General features: G+C 33.5%; 1 protein-coding gene across 1 annotated transcript in view; it reads right to left on the bottom strand.

Annotated features, from left to right (window-relative positions):
* Window positions 1–10037: 10037 nt before the first annotated feature.
* The window catches only part of LOC143254923 (polycystin-1-like), a 106266-nt gene continuing 99974 nt past the window's right edge, over window positions 10038–16329 (bottom strand). The window contains exons 39-40 of the mRNA XM_076509834.1: window positions 15276–15447; window positions 10038–11901 (exon numbers count right to left, since the gene is read on the bottom strand). Coding sequence (XP_076365949.1) covers window positions 10445–11901; window positions 15276–15447 — 1629 coding nt within the window. The 3' untranslated portion in view covers window positions 10038–10444. The remainder of the gene's footprint in view (window positions 11902–15275; window positions 15448–16329) is intronic.

Genomic DNA, 16329 nt, shown 5'->3' with positions numbered 1-16329 from the left:
CTAACTACTAACAATTAACAACTAGCCACTAACTACTATCTACTAATCACTAACAACTAGTTACTAACCACTATCCACTAGCCACTAACCATCAACAACTAGCTACTAACTATTGTTTACTAACCAGTAATCATTAACATCTAGTTACTAACTATTATTTACTAACAACTAGCCACTAACTATTATCTATTAACCACTAATCATTAATAAGTATTTGCTAACTACTACCTAATAACCACTGACCATCAACAAGTATATGCAAACTATTACATACTAAGCACTAATCATTAACAACTGGCTACTATTTACCATCTTTAACCACTAACCATCAACAACTAACCACCAACAACTAATCACTGACAACAAGCCACTAACTATTATCTACTAACCACTAACCATTAACAACTAGATACTAATTCTATCTACTAACAACTAGCCACTAAATATTATCTACTAACCACTAACCATTAACAACTAGTTACTAACTACTGTTTACTAACCTCTAACCATCAACACCAGCTATTAACTATTATCTGCTAACCTCTAATTATCAACAACTAGCTACACTCTATCAACTACTAACCATTAACTACTAGCTACTATCTATTAACTTCTATCCACTAACAATTAACAAGTAGCTACTAAGTAGTATCTACTATCCACTAACTATTATCTGCTAACCACTAACCATTAACAACTAGCCACCAACTACTATCTACTAACCTCTAACCGTTAATAACTAGCTACTAATTACTATCTACCAACCATTAACAATTAACAGTTAACTACTACCTACTAACCACTAACCATTAACAACTAGCTTCTGTCTACTAACTACAAATGAATAACCATTAAAAACTAGCTACTATTTACTAACTACTAACCACTAACCATTAACAACTATTCACTATCTACTATCTACTAACTACTAACCATTGACAACTAGTCACTAACTACTATTTACTAACCATTAACAACTAGTCACCAACTACTATCTAATAATCACTAACCTTTAACAACTAACCACTATCTACTATCTACTAACCACTATTAACAACTATCCACTAGCTACTATCTAATGATGGATACGAGCGTATAAAACATAAAAAATTCAAGATTGTTGGTTTTCTTGTGACTTAATACAAGATGTTTCTTTTATATGAGATGAAGCGAATTTGCGGTGACGAATGTTGTGGCTTTGTCTATAGTTTTCGTTGCTTTATTCTTTTACCCATCATTAAAACATGAGTGTTGTTTACAATCTAGTACGGTTCTTTTGAAAATATATTTGTTTTCTTTTGTTTCTAAGACTGGACACCAGGTGTATTTTCCAAATATTTAAATCTGTGGATAAATATAAATAAAATACTTTAAAGAAGATTTAGTAGATGAAAATTGTGCTAAAATGAAGCTCATAAATTTAAATATGTCTGGAATAAAATCGTAAAAATGAGAAGAAAGTGAAAAACGTAGATCATATAATTACGTAATACATTCGGTTAGAAAATTCCCATGTTAGGCCTCATCTTTAAGATGCCCTTTTTTGATCACTAAGTCGCCATGAATGTCCTTATTTTTAAGATTCCCCTGTCGCTCACCAAGTAGCAACATTGGTCTTTCTCTTTAAGATGTCCCTCACAGGTCACAAAGTTCCCATGTAGGGCCTCATATTTGAGATGTCCCTTTTAAGTCACAAAGTTTTCATGTTAGGCCTCATCTTTAAGATGTCCCTTTTATGTCACTAAGCTGATGTGTCGGGCTTCATATTTAAGATTTCTCTTTCAGGTCACTAAGTTGCCATGTAAGGCCTAATCCTCAAGCTGTCTCTTTTTCTGTCACAAAGTCGCCATGTTAGGCTTTGTATTTAAGTTGCCATTTTGTTTTAAATTTAAATTTATTGATTTTGAAAATTAAAATACAGCCTAATTATGTAGAATAAAATACGTATTTTAAAGTGTACACATAAAATACAAAAAACTATTCAATTTTTAAAACCAGGATTAGAATATATAACAATATAAAAATGATATGAAGTTAGTTTAGTTACGAATATTCTTAAAAATAAATGTAATTTAGTAAATATTTGTCTGTATATTTTACAGCTTTCTCTTAGTGATATAAATTAATTTATATTTCTTTCAAAGATAGACAGTCTTTATCAGCATTTCATCGTGCAGCTCAAATTATTCTGCCTTTCTTTAGAAGATTTGTCATGTAGATTAAATTCTTGTGTTTGTATCTAAGGAAGTTTCATCGTACAGTTCCAATCTATTTGTCTATATAAAGTTGACATCAATATCTCTAAAGCGGACTATATTATTACCTGAATTATAATTAACATACAAAGGTACAGTAAAACATTTATTAGCAGTTAAATTACAGATATTCGACTTTCCACGGGACGTCTGCATTTCCGACTTTCAGTAAGCATATATTTGTGTTCGTGGCAATTAAATACTAGACCATAATAAACAGTAGTTATTTATGCAAATCGGCATGTTTTTGTGGTTTCATATTTTAAAGATATCGCATCCATTTAGCTCAGTTTTAATGTTTCGTCGTTTGTATTCTGTTTCAAAGGCACAGGTTACAAAATTATGATACATCGAGGTTAACAGTAGATTATACTAGAAAAAAAATTATTGTGTTTTAATGAAGAACAACGAATATTTTACACATAATTCTAAAAATAAGACAGTTTACTATAAAAGATTAAAATACCAATAAATTACTGTACAGGATAAAAATAGCAATAACTTACTACAAGATTAAATTTCCAAATATTTTACTATACAGGAATAAAATACCAATACCCTACTAAAAGATTAAAATACCAGTAAGTTACTATACAAGATTAAAATATCAATAACTTACTACAGAAAATAAAAATACCAATAATTTAATATACAGGAATAAAATATCAATACTATAGAAAATAAATACCAATAACTTACCATATAAAATTAACGTAACAACAGATTACCATACAAAACTAAAATGTGAATAACTTACTATACAAGATTAAAATACCAATAACTTACCATATAAAATTAAAATACTACTAATTAAATTTACAGGATTATAATCCCAATAAATTACTATATACCACTAAATACTAGTACTTTACCAGAGAAAATTAAAATACAATAATTTAATATACAGAAATAAAATACAATAATTTAATATATAGAAATAAAATACAAATAATAAGCTATAAAATATTAAAATGCTAATAATTTACTGTATCGGATTGAAATAGCAATAATTTACTATAGAATATTAAAATACCAATAACTTATTATACAAGCTAAAAATACAAATAATTTATTACAGAAAATTCAAATACCGATAATTTACGCTACAGGATAAAAACACGAATAATTTACTATAAAAGATTAAAATACCAATAACTTACTATATAGGATTGAAATACCAATAATTTACTCTAAAAGATTAAAATATCATAACTTACTATAAAAAATTAAAATACCAATAACCCTGTACAAGATTGAAATAACAAAAATTTAGTATATTGGAGTAAAAACTAATAATTTACTACAGAAAATTAAAATACCAATACGGGACTCAAATACCAATAACCTAGTACTAAATTAAAATAATAATAATTTACTATACAAGATTAAAGTATCACTAATTTGCTATGAAAGATTAAAATTAAAATAACTTAGTATACTGGATTGAAATACCAATAACTTACTACAAGATTAAAATACCAATAATACACTAAAGAAAATTAAAACACCAATAATTTACTATAGAGGATTAAAATACGAATAATTCACTATACAAGTTTAAAATATCAATAACTTACCATACAAGATTAAAATACAAACAACATAATAGGACGTTAAAATACTAATAATTTACTACAGAAAATTAAAGTACCAATAATTTACTATACAAGATTAAAATACCAATAACTTACTCCAGTAAATTAAAATACCACTAATTTATTCTACATTATAAAAATACTAATAATTTACTACAAAAGATTAAAATACCAATAACTTACTATAGAAGATTGAATTATCAAAACCAAGTACAAGACTAAAATACCAATAATTTGCTATACAATAGTAAAATACCAGTAACTTACTATATAGGACTGAAATACGAATACCTTACTATAAAAGATTAAAATATCAATAACTTACTATAGAAGATTAAAATACCAATAATTTACTATACAAAATTAATATACTAATAACTTCTTATACAGGACTAAAATTCCAATAACTTACTATGCAAGATTAAAATACCAATTATTTACTTTAACGTTGAGATACCAGTAATTTACTACAGAAAATTAAAATACCAATAATTTACTATAGAATATTAATATACCAATAACTAACTATACAGGATTGAAATACCAATAACCTAGTAAAAGATTAAAACTCCAAAAATTTGCTAAATAGAATTAAAATACCAGTAATTTACTATACAAGATTAAAATATCACGAAGTTGCTATGAAAGATTAAAATTAAAATAACTTAGTATACTGGATTGAAACACCAATACCTTATTACAAGATTAAAATACCAATAATTCACTATAGAAAATTAAAATACCAACAATTTAATATACAAGATAAAGATACGAGTAATTTACTATAAAAGCTTAAAATATCAATAACTTACTATAGAAGATTAAAATACCAATAATTTACTATACAAAATTAATATACTAATAACTTCTTATACAGGACTAAAATTCCAATAACTTACTATGCAAGATTAAAATACCAATTATTTACTTTAACGTTGAGATACCAGTAATTTACTACAGAAAATTAAAATACCAATAATTTACTATAGAATATTAATATACCAATAACTAACTATACAGGATTGAAATACCAATAACCTGCAATACAAGATTGAAGTATGAGTAATGTGGAATACAAGTTTCCAATACCAATACCTCACTATATAGGATAAATATACCAATAATTAACTATAAAAAATTAAAATACCAACAACTTACAATATACCATTAAAAACAAATAATTTACTATACAAGATTGTAATACGAATAATTTTCTATACAGGATAAAAATATCAATAACCTACTCTTCGAAACTGAAAAACAATAACTTATCATTCAGGTCTGAAATACCAGTAAGCTACTACAAGATCAAAATACCAATAATTTACTATACAAGATTGAAGTACCAATAATTCACTATAGAATATTAAAATACCAATAAGTTACAACACCTAATTGAAATACAAATATCTGACTGCAAGATTAAAACACCAATAATATGCTACAGGAAAATTAAAATACGAATAAATTAATATAAAAGTTTAAGATATCAATAACTTACTAAACATGATTAAAATACCAATAAGTTACTAAGAGATTAAAATACCAATAATGTACAGGCCAAAATTAAAATACCAATAACTTCTTATACAGAACTAATCTTCCAATAAAATACTATACAACATTAAAATACCAATAATTTACTACGGAAAATTAAAATACCTTTAATATACTAGAAAAGATTAAAATGCCAACAACTTACTACACAGGATAAAAATATCAAAAACTGTAGTTATGAACGACTTTCTAGATTATAAACAAGGATTATCCTGGTTACCAGCGTGTTTCTGTAATTATGAACGACATTTCAGATGATAAACACGATATATCCTGGTTACCAGTGTGTTTTTGTAATTATGAAGGACATTATATGTGACACACAAGGTTTATCCTGGATATCAGTGTGTTTCTGTAATTATGAACGGCATTATATATTATAAATATGATTTATTCTGGTTAACAAATTGTTTCTGTAATCATGAATGACATTATAAGTAATAAACATAGTTTATCCTGGTTAACAGTTTGTTTACAAATGTATGCGAGCATAAGAAATGATACAAAATAACAATATGAAACTCAAGACGAAAAACAAAGAAACTGAATTCAATTGAAAGCTTTCATGTCGGACTTGTAAGAAAAATCGCAATTTTAATTTGTTATTTCACCTTAGTGTGGAAACACTGAGTCACGTGCTCTTAGCGACAACTACAAACAATTGTATTCATACTGGTCCATTCGTATAGAAACCTTTTGAGACTCGAATCACCGTAAGGCTTGTGCAAGATTTTAATAATGAATTTTTATACTTGAAGTTAACTTCTGTTCAAAAAATAACTGATGAGAGTTATAGAAATTAATAAAACCAAAAAGCTATTGCACATCAATAAGGTCGTGTGAAACATGATATGACAATGTTTGTTCCTAAACTCGTGAGTCTCCGTTGAGAAGTATGTTTACTCACCATTTTGTATGGTGAGATACCATCTATCGTAAAAAAACCTGTTGAAACCATGTTGTAAGACTTTGAACTGCAGCCACAGGCTTTCATGCGAAAGAGGCAGAAAATAGCAGTAGCGCCATCTATACATTTTGATTTAAATTATTTTATAAGCGTTTTGCTTCATTTATTGTTCAGTACAAAACTGTGAAATAGGCTAGCAGCGTTATGCCTATCACGGGTATTGAAACTTCTCGTTAAGTTAAAAATAAATATTAATTTCTTTTTGTTAAATGTCAAAATATACATGGCGTTTCGAGTTTATTCTTGTGTAAAATAATTACCTCCTCGTCTAGTTAATACTGTGAGGGATGCCAGGGGCCTTACTGTTCGGATTAAAAATACCAATACCAAATGCCACTATCTTCTAAACGCTTCTCTTGTCACAAGTGTTCATTTATTTCTTGTTGAATGTTCTAAGACAAACGAGTGGGCTGTTTATTCTCGATTTCTTATAGAAGTTTGATTGTGTTACATTGAAATGATTTTGAATGTGTAAATGAACAAGTTACTTGAAACACCCAATCGATATAAAGTCGTGGTGGTATGAAGTGTAATAGAACTACATTTTAACATTGATGCCATCAAAAAGTGTTAGTTTTTAGGAAGGGTATGTAAAAAAGTGGTGTCTTAGAGGGCAATAGAAGGGTAGGGAAGTCAGATGTGAACGTCATCCCTCCTATGTCCCTTCCTAGGGCTCTCAAGAGTACATGCAAGGTTTAGGGAAAATCGATCCAGCGTCTCGCCATTTGTAAGTAAACATAGACGATCTCTTGACAAGTAATAGTTTACGGTTTAGAGGAAGTGTGAGGCCCGGCATAGCCAGGTTGGTTAAGGTGTTCGACTCGTAATCTGAGGATCACGGGTTTGAATCCCGGTCGCACAAAATATGCTCGTCCTTTCAGCCGTGGGGACGTTATAATGTTACGATAAATCCCACTATTCGTTTGTAAAATAGTAGCCCAAGAATTGGCGGTGGGTGGTGATGAATAGTTACCTTCTCTCTAGTCTTACACTGCTAAATTAGGGACGGCTAGCACAGATAACCCTCGAGTAGCTTTGTGCGAAATTCAAAAACAAACAAACAAACAAGAGGAAGTGTAAATGAATCTGAAATCAGTGTGGAGATGGGAGTTAAACATTGCTGAAAACCGTTACAAATCTCTACAGTAAAGAAAACCAGTAAGAAAGAATGTGGTACAATGTACACATACACGTCTACAAAACCAACAGTCTATGAAACAACACATTTCGGATCAACATTGAAAGAGAAGACAATTAAGTAAGACGTAAGATAAAGTTGAAAACCCAGAGCAGCCAATGTGGTGCTGCCCAGATGATCTAGAGAGTGAGAACCAGTTATAGTATGAAACAAAATATGAGATAATCACGTGGTCAGTGTGTTCGTGTGTCAGGTGAATCACAAACGTACCTCTGAAAGTTCAATTAAGACTAGTTATAAAACAAGGAACATTAGCTACTGACAAGATATGTAGTGCTCGGTATTACAAAGAGTTAGGTTTATGGGCTCGTTCCCTACAAACATGAAAAGAATATATGACCTAAAACTAAATTTTAATTTAAAGCTCAAAACTTGGCTAGGTTAAAATAAACTTACTTTAAAACATTATGGCCTGGCATGGCTAAGCGCGTAAGGCGTGCGACTCGTAATCCGAGGGCCGCGGGTCCGCGCCCGCGTCGCGCCAAACATGCTCGCCCTCCCAGCCGTGGGGGCGTTATAATGTGACGGTCAATCCCACTATTCGTTGGTAAAAGAGTAGCCCAAGAGTTGGTGGTGGGTGGTGATGACTAGCTGCCTTCCCTCTAGTCTTACACTGCTAAATTAGGGACGGCTCGGTGCAGTGGGCTAACAACCTACTCACTTAAATACTTGTTGAAGAATCCGCAAGCGATTGTGGCCCTATGTTCCTAGATGGAATCTAATGGTGATAACTAACTAACTAACTAACTAAAAAACATTATACTTACTACTTGAAACTTAAGTTTATAAGGTAACTGAATTCAGAAGGTTACTGAATGTAGCAGGTAACTGAAGATACAGGGTGTTCGAAAAGTCACTGTGCAGTTTTGTCTGTTAATAAATATATAAGTGCACAGTGATTTTCCGAACACCCTGCAGAAGGTCAGTGAATGTAGCAGGTAACTGAATATAGAAGGTCAGTGAATGTAGCAGGTAATTGAAGATAGGAGGTCAGCGAATGTATAAGGTAACTGAATCCAGAAGGTCAGTGGATGTATAAGATAATTGAATCCAGAAGGTAAGTGGATGTATCAGGTCAATAAATAGTCATTTTTAATTTTTTTTCTATAGATTTTGTAGGGCCTGGCATGGCCTAGCGCGTTAAGGCGTGCGCTTCGTAATCTGAGGGTCGCGGGCTCGCACGCGAGTCGCGCCAAACATGCTCGCCCTTCCAGTCGTGGGGGCGTTATAATGTGACGGTCAATCCCACTATTCGTTGGTAAAAGAGTAGCCCAAGAGTTGGCGGTGGGTGGTGATGACTAGCTGCCTTCCCTCTAGTATTACACTGCTAAATTAGGGACAGCTAGCACAGATAGCCCTCGAGTAGCTTTGTGCGAAATTCCAAAAACCAAACCAAAAAACCAACTATAGATTTTGTACTTTATATATTTTCAGTAATAACAATTACTTCGTTTCAGCTGAATGTGTGTTACTAGTTCAAGTCTGCGAACATCAGTGTCTTAAAATGTAAATAGTCCTGGTTGTATACAACATGCTCTCAGATGTTACGATGCAAAAAGAAAAGCACAGTATACCAACTCTAGTGGATATTTCGTAGTCTTTATTTAGTGTCACAGATTTATGCTCTTCTGACTTTTTATTACAACATTATATTATTTTATTAAATGTAGTAGTGTTTTTTTATAATATATGATACGAAATTTATTAAAAACACCCCTTAATTACCTGAAACACAAGTTATACTGACGACCGTTAACTTAGTGCTGGCTTTGGTATGAAATAAACAACAACTGCCATAGATGTGCATCAGAATTGTCATGCAAGGATGTGCTCTTTATAAACGTCGAGGTGCTGGTCCGATTGTCACCAAACTTTGCATGCATCTTTCAGAGCCACCAGAAATGGCATTCAGATCTATTTCTATCACAGTGTCACCCTTCATGACACCTATTTGTTACATAACCTTCTAAAGTAATAAAACAACATCCGAATGTAGTTATGATACATTCTGTTCCACTACGACTTTATATTGGCTGGATTTTTCTAATTATCATTGTTTATCATAAAAACTAGTCAGAAATGTACCCAGACTAAAACTGATTTGTGAGGAAAGTCGTTATGTAATAGTTGTTAGAAGGGAGATCCAGACCAGGGTTACTCTGTAAGGAAAGTATTTTAGGTTGTAGCAGTAAGATATCAAAACTGGATCATGCAGTATTATCTGAAAACACGTTTAGGTGATAAAAAAGCGTAAAGAATTGCAAATATTGCAAGTAGTAAAAAATAAAATAAAACTAAACGGATTTATAAAATATTATTATTTTGAGATATGAAAATAAAATGAAACCTAGCATAAGACTCGTGAGTAAAACACATACTTAACGAGATTACATTATGGTTTACATGGTATATTAGAAATATGAATTATAAAACTTGTGTTAAAGGAACACAGCCACACTACAACGTGCTTAAAGATGCTTTATTGATATTGTAAAGTCTGTGCTGCTTAACTTTACATAAAGGAACACTGATCAGTTTAGTGCATGTCTCTTTTCAATCACGAGACATCAGTGAGCGACTAAAACAGTAAACTGTGTACTATATACTTTCTCATGATCACAAAGCCCCATTACATCAACAGTTTAACTATTTCTCTCTGAGTCTGTACGGCGTGATATTTGTTTATCAAGTTCTCAAGTGGTTAGAAGTGTGTTAAAACTGTGCAGAAAGTATATAATAATTAAACGAAAGTATGGTATTGGAAACTCCTAAAATAAGATCTAAGAGTGTCCTTTAGAGGAAGGAATAATTCTAGCTGAAAGGCAACGCAAAGTTGAATTCTAAATAGATTAAAATGTTTTCTTCCACGAGCTCACAACTTGTCAAGTACCTTTTGATCATCTGTTAATTCACTCCAGTCAATCAGAGGTAAAGGTTTGTGTGGATTTCTACGTATTGTGTTTTCTTGAGATCCTGTATAAATGGATTTCAGCGCCGATTTCTTTTTCAAGTCCAGCCTTCCTTCAAAATACACATCATTTATGTAGCACAGCAGTCGGTCGACCTTCTCTGGAAATCTATCGATCTGGTCTGGAGACTGTGTGGCTGGCTGGTCTAGTTGGCTGTTTTCATCTGACTCTTCGACTCCAAACATCGACTTGAATTTCTTCTTCATGAAACTAATTATCTCAAAATCGTTGGATTGTTTATCGATGTCCTCTTTTACTGACTGGAAGGAGCTGATGATGAGTGTGATGAAGATATTCAGGAGGATGATTGACGTTATGAAAGCGAAAAAGAAAAATATTAAAGGCCCAAGAAGAGGAGCCGCCAAATACATGGCTTCAAAGTCAAATTTTCCACGCATCATGTTGAAAGACGTTTCAGCAGAATTGATGAAGGAAGAAAATTCGACCAAAGATACGCCAAATATCAAGTAGAAAACTTGGACAAACGCGAGATACGTGATTATAAACACCACACAGAAGGACTTGAGATCTTTGGAGCACTGAGATAAAGTGCTGTATAAAACTCCCATTCTGCGGTTAAACCGGAGAAGTCGGGTGAATTTCAAAATGGCAATGAAAATTAGGAAAGAAGAAATGTAACCGAAAACCTCATCAACTGCGGCAACGAACTGAAGCTTTACGTAACCATTACCATTCGTTTCTGTGAAAACTTTCAAAATCCTGTGTGTTATGACCATTCGGTAAATGTAGAACACAATGGCAGCGTAGGACAATCCAATAATAACGAGCTCAATTATGTTCCAGTAACTTCGAAGGTAAGCCATGCGCTCTTTTCGAATATTTCTAATTTCTCTTACGGTGAAAAAGAGGGTAAAAACCACATAAAAAACCTCGCAGAGAAGAACAAAGAGCCCAAAGCCCTCGTGGTACCTCATCAAACGGATTGGGTCGATTCTATAGAAAGGAACTATGCCACCTCCCGGGAAAAACTCCGCTACTATGGTTACCACTCCAAAGAGGTTGACCTGAGCGTTATAAACAGAGAATTCTACAAATACAGCCCTGGTTCTGCTATCAACCCAATCGGACGTTTCTAGCTTCAACACCTTCTCTTTCAATTGCTCTGTGGTTCCTCGAAGTGGAAAGACATATCCCCCACCGCTATAGACATCAAGTTTGCCCCAAAAAGGTAAACCATCGAGTTCGGACGAGGAACGGTAATGGTATTCATCCTTCTGATTTCTGGTAACTGGTTCTCTCCATCCTGAACCATAATCCTCCCTGTCTTCATCAATAATATTTGTCATATCACTGCAGCTTTTCGCCACGTTCTTCATAATAGGAACAATATTACACGTGTCTGTAACAGTGATCAGAAATTACAATTAATCGAAAAGTTGTTTTCTAATTTTAAACAACAACATCATATTTATCAAACTGACGAACGTAAGATATTTAATACAAATGATTTACAAAACATAATACATCTAAATCTTCACAAAACAAAGTGGTTAAAAAATATTTGTTTAGTTTGTTGGGTTTTATCGAAAGCCCCTAAAGGAGTAGTTCCACTAGTAGTACTTAATTTTGAAATGATACAACAGATGGAAGGAAAGCATCTAATAAAACACACCGCCAACTTTCTGGTTTCTCTTTACCAACGAATAATGAGGTTTGTCATCGCGGTTTAATGTCCCCAGAGACCAGATTGCGAATAGAGTACCCTAATAGTTACGCTTTATCAGAGCTAACAAACGTTACAACAACTTCTTTATTTGTAAATATTAAAACACTATCTGTTGGCTTGTTTCTTTATAATTTTCGTTGTGAGCTGCAAAAGGAAGCTCTGTTAGATACTACTCGTCCCACTGTACTGTATACACTAAGCTCTGTTAGATACTACTCGTCCCACTCTACTGTATACACTAAGCTCTGTTAGATACTATTCGTTCCACTCTACTGTATACACTAAGCTCTGTTAGATACTACTCGTCCCACTGTACTGTATACACTAAGCTCTGTTAGATACTACTCGTTCCACTGTACTGTATGCACTAAGCTCTGTTAGATACTACTCGTTCCACTGTACTGTATACACTAAGCTCTGTTAGATACTACTCGTTCCACTCTGCTGTATACACTAAGCTCTGTTAGATACTACTCGTTCCACTGTACTGTATACACTAAGCTCTGTTAGATACTACTCGTCCCCTTGTACTGTATACACTAAGCTCTGTTAGATACTATTCGTTCCACTGTACTGTATACACTAAGCTCTGTTAGATACTACTCGTTCCACTCACTAAGCTCTGTTAGATACTCGTTCCACTCTACTGTATACACTAAGCTCTGTTAGATACTACTGTATACACTAAGCTCTGTTAGATACTATTCGTTCCACTCTACTGTATACACTAAGCTCTGTTAGATACTACTCTGTTCCACTCTACTGTATACACTAAGCTCTGTTAGATACTACTGCTTTAGATACTACTCGTCCCACTCTACTGTATACACTAAGCTCTGTTAGATACTATTCGTTCCACTCTACTGTATACACTAAGCTCTGTTAGATACTACTTCGTTCCACTCTACTGTATACACTAAGCTCTGTTAGATACTACTCGTTCCACTCTACTGTATACACTAAGCTCTGTCAGATACTACTCGTTCCACTCTACTGTATACACTAAGCTCTGTTAGATACTACTCGTTCCACTCTACTGTATACACTAAGCTCTGTTAGATACTATTCGTTCCACTCTACTGTATACACTAAGCTCTGTTAGATACTATTCGTTCCACTCTACTGTATACACTAAGCTCTGTTAGATATTACTGGTTCCACTCTACTGTATACACTAAGCTCTGTTAGATACTACTCGTCCCACTCTACTGTATACACTAAGCTCTGTTAGATACTACTCGTTCCACTCGACTGTATACACTAAGCTCTGTTAGATACTATTCGTTCCACTCTACTGTATACACTAAGCTCTGTTAGATACTATTCGTTCCACTCTACTGTATACACTAAGCTCTGTTAGATACTACTCGTTCCACTGTACTGTATACACTAAGCTCTGTTAGATACTACTCGTTCCACTCTACTGTATACACTAAGCTCTGTTAGATACTACTCGTTTTACTCTAGATACTACTCGTCCCACTGTATTGTATACACTAAGCTCTGTTAGATACTACTCGTTCCACTCTACTGTATACACTAAGCTCTGTTAGATACTACTCGTTCCACTCTACTGTATACACTAAGCTCTGTTAGATACTACTCGTCCCACTGTACTTGTATACACTAAGCTCTGTTAGATACTACTCGTTCCACTGTACTGTATACACTAAGCTCTGTCAGATACTACTCGTTCCACTCTACTGTATACACTAAGCTCTGTTAGATACTACTCGTCCCACTGTATTGTATACACTAAGCTCTGTCAGATACTACTCGTACCTAAGCTCTGTTAGATACTGTATACACTAAGCTCTGTTAGATACTACTCGTTCCACTGTACTGTATACACTCTACTGTAACTAAGCTCTGTTAGCTCTGTTAGATACTACTCGTTCCACTCTACTGTATACACTAAGCTCTGTTAGATACTACTCGTTCCACTCTACTGTATACACTAAGCTCTGTTAGATACTACTCGTTCCACTCTACTGTATACACTAAGCTCTGTTAGATACTACTCGTCCCACTGTATTGTATACACTAAATACTGTTAGATACCACTCGTCCCACTGTATTGTATACACTAAATACTGTTAGATACTACTGGTTCCACTTTGCTATACGGAATAAGCGCTGCCAATTACTTTCTAATATCCGCGTGTTATATACATTAAGCACTTCCACCTACTTCCGGTTTCAGTATGTCATATACACTAAACATTGGGAGCTACTTTCGGCTCTGTATTCTTATATAGCTTCACGTCCTTCTCTGGCTCAGGCCGTTTTACAAACAATAATTAGCTAATGAAATATTTTCGTCCCCCCCCTCCGTATATCTTCATGTATTTGTTATTATAGACCGAAAGATATTTATTTTACTCTCTGTAACTGTAATGTTATACGCTGGGATACCCTGAAATTAGGGTCTTATTTGTGTTTAGGTTATTTAAGAACGTCAGGAACGTTTGTCACTTTGCCAAATATATAAATCAATTTCCTTATTGGACGTACGGCATGGTCATGTGGTTAAGGCACTCGATTCGTAATCCTTTCAGCCGTGGAAGTGTTATTATGTGTCTGGTCAATCCCACTATTCGTTGGTAAAAGAGTAGTCCAAGAGTTGGCGGTGGGTGGTAATGACTAGCTGCCTTCCCTCTAGTCTTACACTGCTAAATTATGGATGGCTAGCTTTGCGCGAAATTAAAACAAACAAACAAACAAACAAACCTTTATATATAAAGAAAATGAACGCTATTCTGAATGATGTAATGATAAAAATTTGACAACTTTGTTCGATTAGTTGTATCTGCTGTAAAACAGGTTGACCTTTAAATATTTCTTTCGGATGAAAACAAAGAAAGTGATTCTCGACATCCTAGATCCTTCGTTTGAACGCAGCCAACTCCCGGTTCGTTTGTGTTTTCTTCAGAAAATTTTGATTAGATAACAAGGAAACTTCAAAACAACTTGTAAGATAATTATCTTCTACACAAAAATATGAAGAAAATAGTTAACGGAAAAAAACATCACAATATCAGGCTTACTATTTTTCGTTCGGACTTGCCGAAGTACACCGTAACCCATAAGACGATTTACTCTGTCGTCCAGAAAACCACGGAGTCCAAATGGTTGACCTCCGTTGTACCACTTTCCAACTTGCAGTTCCGGAACGACAGCTTCTCGTACCCATCTCCAAAACAGAAGAGGCGTAGTAGCCTGATTACAAGAGAAATTATCTATGTAACACTAAAATTAGTGAATAATTAATACATGTATTAAATACAGGTGCACGGTAACTACACCTATAATTGGGGGAAATATTACTGGTGCTTTATTCATCGTGTTTTAAACAGTTATTTAAAAGCTTGTTTATTTATAACGATGATCGCTCGGTGGGAAAATGGTAAATCTACGAAGTTACAACTACTAAAATCGGAGGTTCGATTGCCCGCTGTGAACACAAACGATAGCCAAGAGTGGTTCTGCTGTAAAAACAAACACAATGGAGACAATATAGTTTTTCTACCGTATAAGATAATTATACGAGTTTGGAGAAGCCCGTATTCGCAAAATACGTTTGTGTGACGTGATAAATAATAACAGAAACCATTATCTTCATATGTAATCCACCCGTTATGAGGTTTAAAACAGCTGATGTTCGTTTTTCACAGTGAAGAAGACGTTATATTTTCAAACACTAGATATAGCTACACGAATCTCCTGATGTTTCATTAAAAATATATTATAATAAAGGAGAAAATAAAGATAAAAACAGCTAAGTGTGTAATGCAAAGTGTTGTAACGTTCTTTAACACAACTGAATGTGTAATACCAAGTGTTGTAACGTTCTTTAACACAACTGAATGTGTAATACCAAGTGTTGTAACGTTCTTTTATAAGATAAGTATGAAAGCTATAGTAGATAACATATAATTTTACGTGAATCAGCTCTCCATTAGTTACAAAAAATTCACGTAATTTGACTCGCTCGTAACTATGATTACGAAATTTTACAAAAATTACATTTATAAAAGTTGAGTTTCATAGCGGCGGAATCGAAACTCAAACCAAATTAAAATGTCTCTCAGGACGGCTGGT

Source organism: Tachypleus tridentatus, chromosome 7 (assembly GCF_004210375.1).
Source record: "Tachypleus tridentatus isolate NWPU-2018 chromosome 7, ASM421037v1, whole genome shotgun sequence".
NCBI lineage: Eukaryota > Metazoa > Arthropoda > Merostomata > Xiphosura > Limulidae > Tachypleus > Tachypleus tridentatus.
Note: the sequence above shows the minus strand (reverse complement) of the source record. Positions and strands in the feature narration are given on the sequence as shown.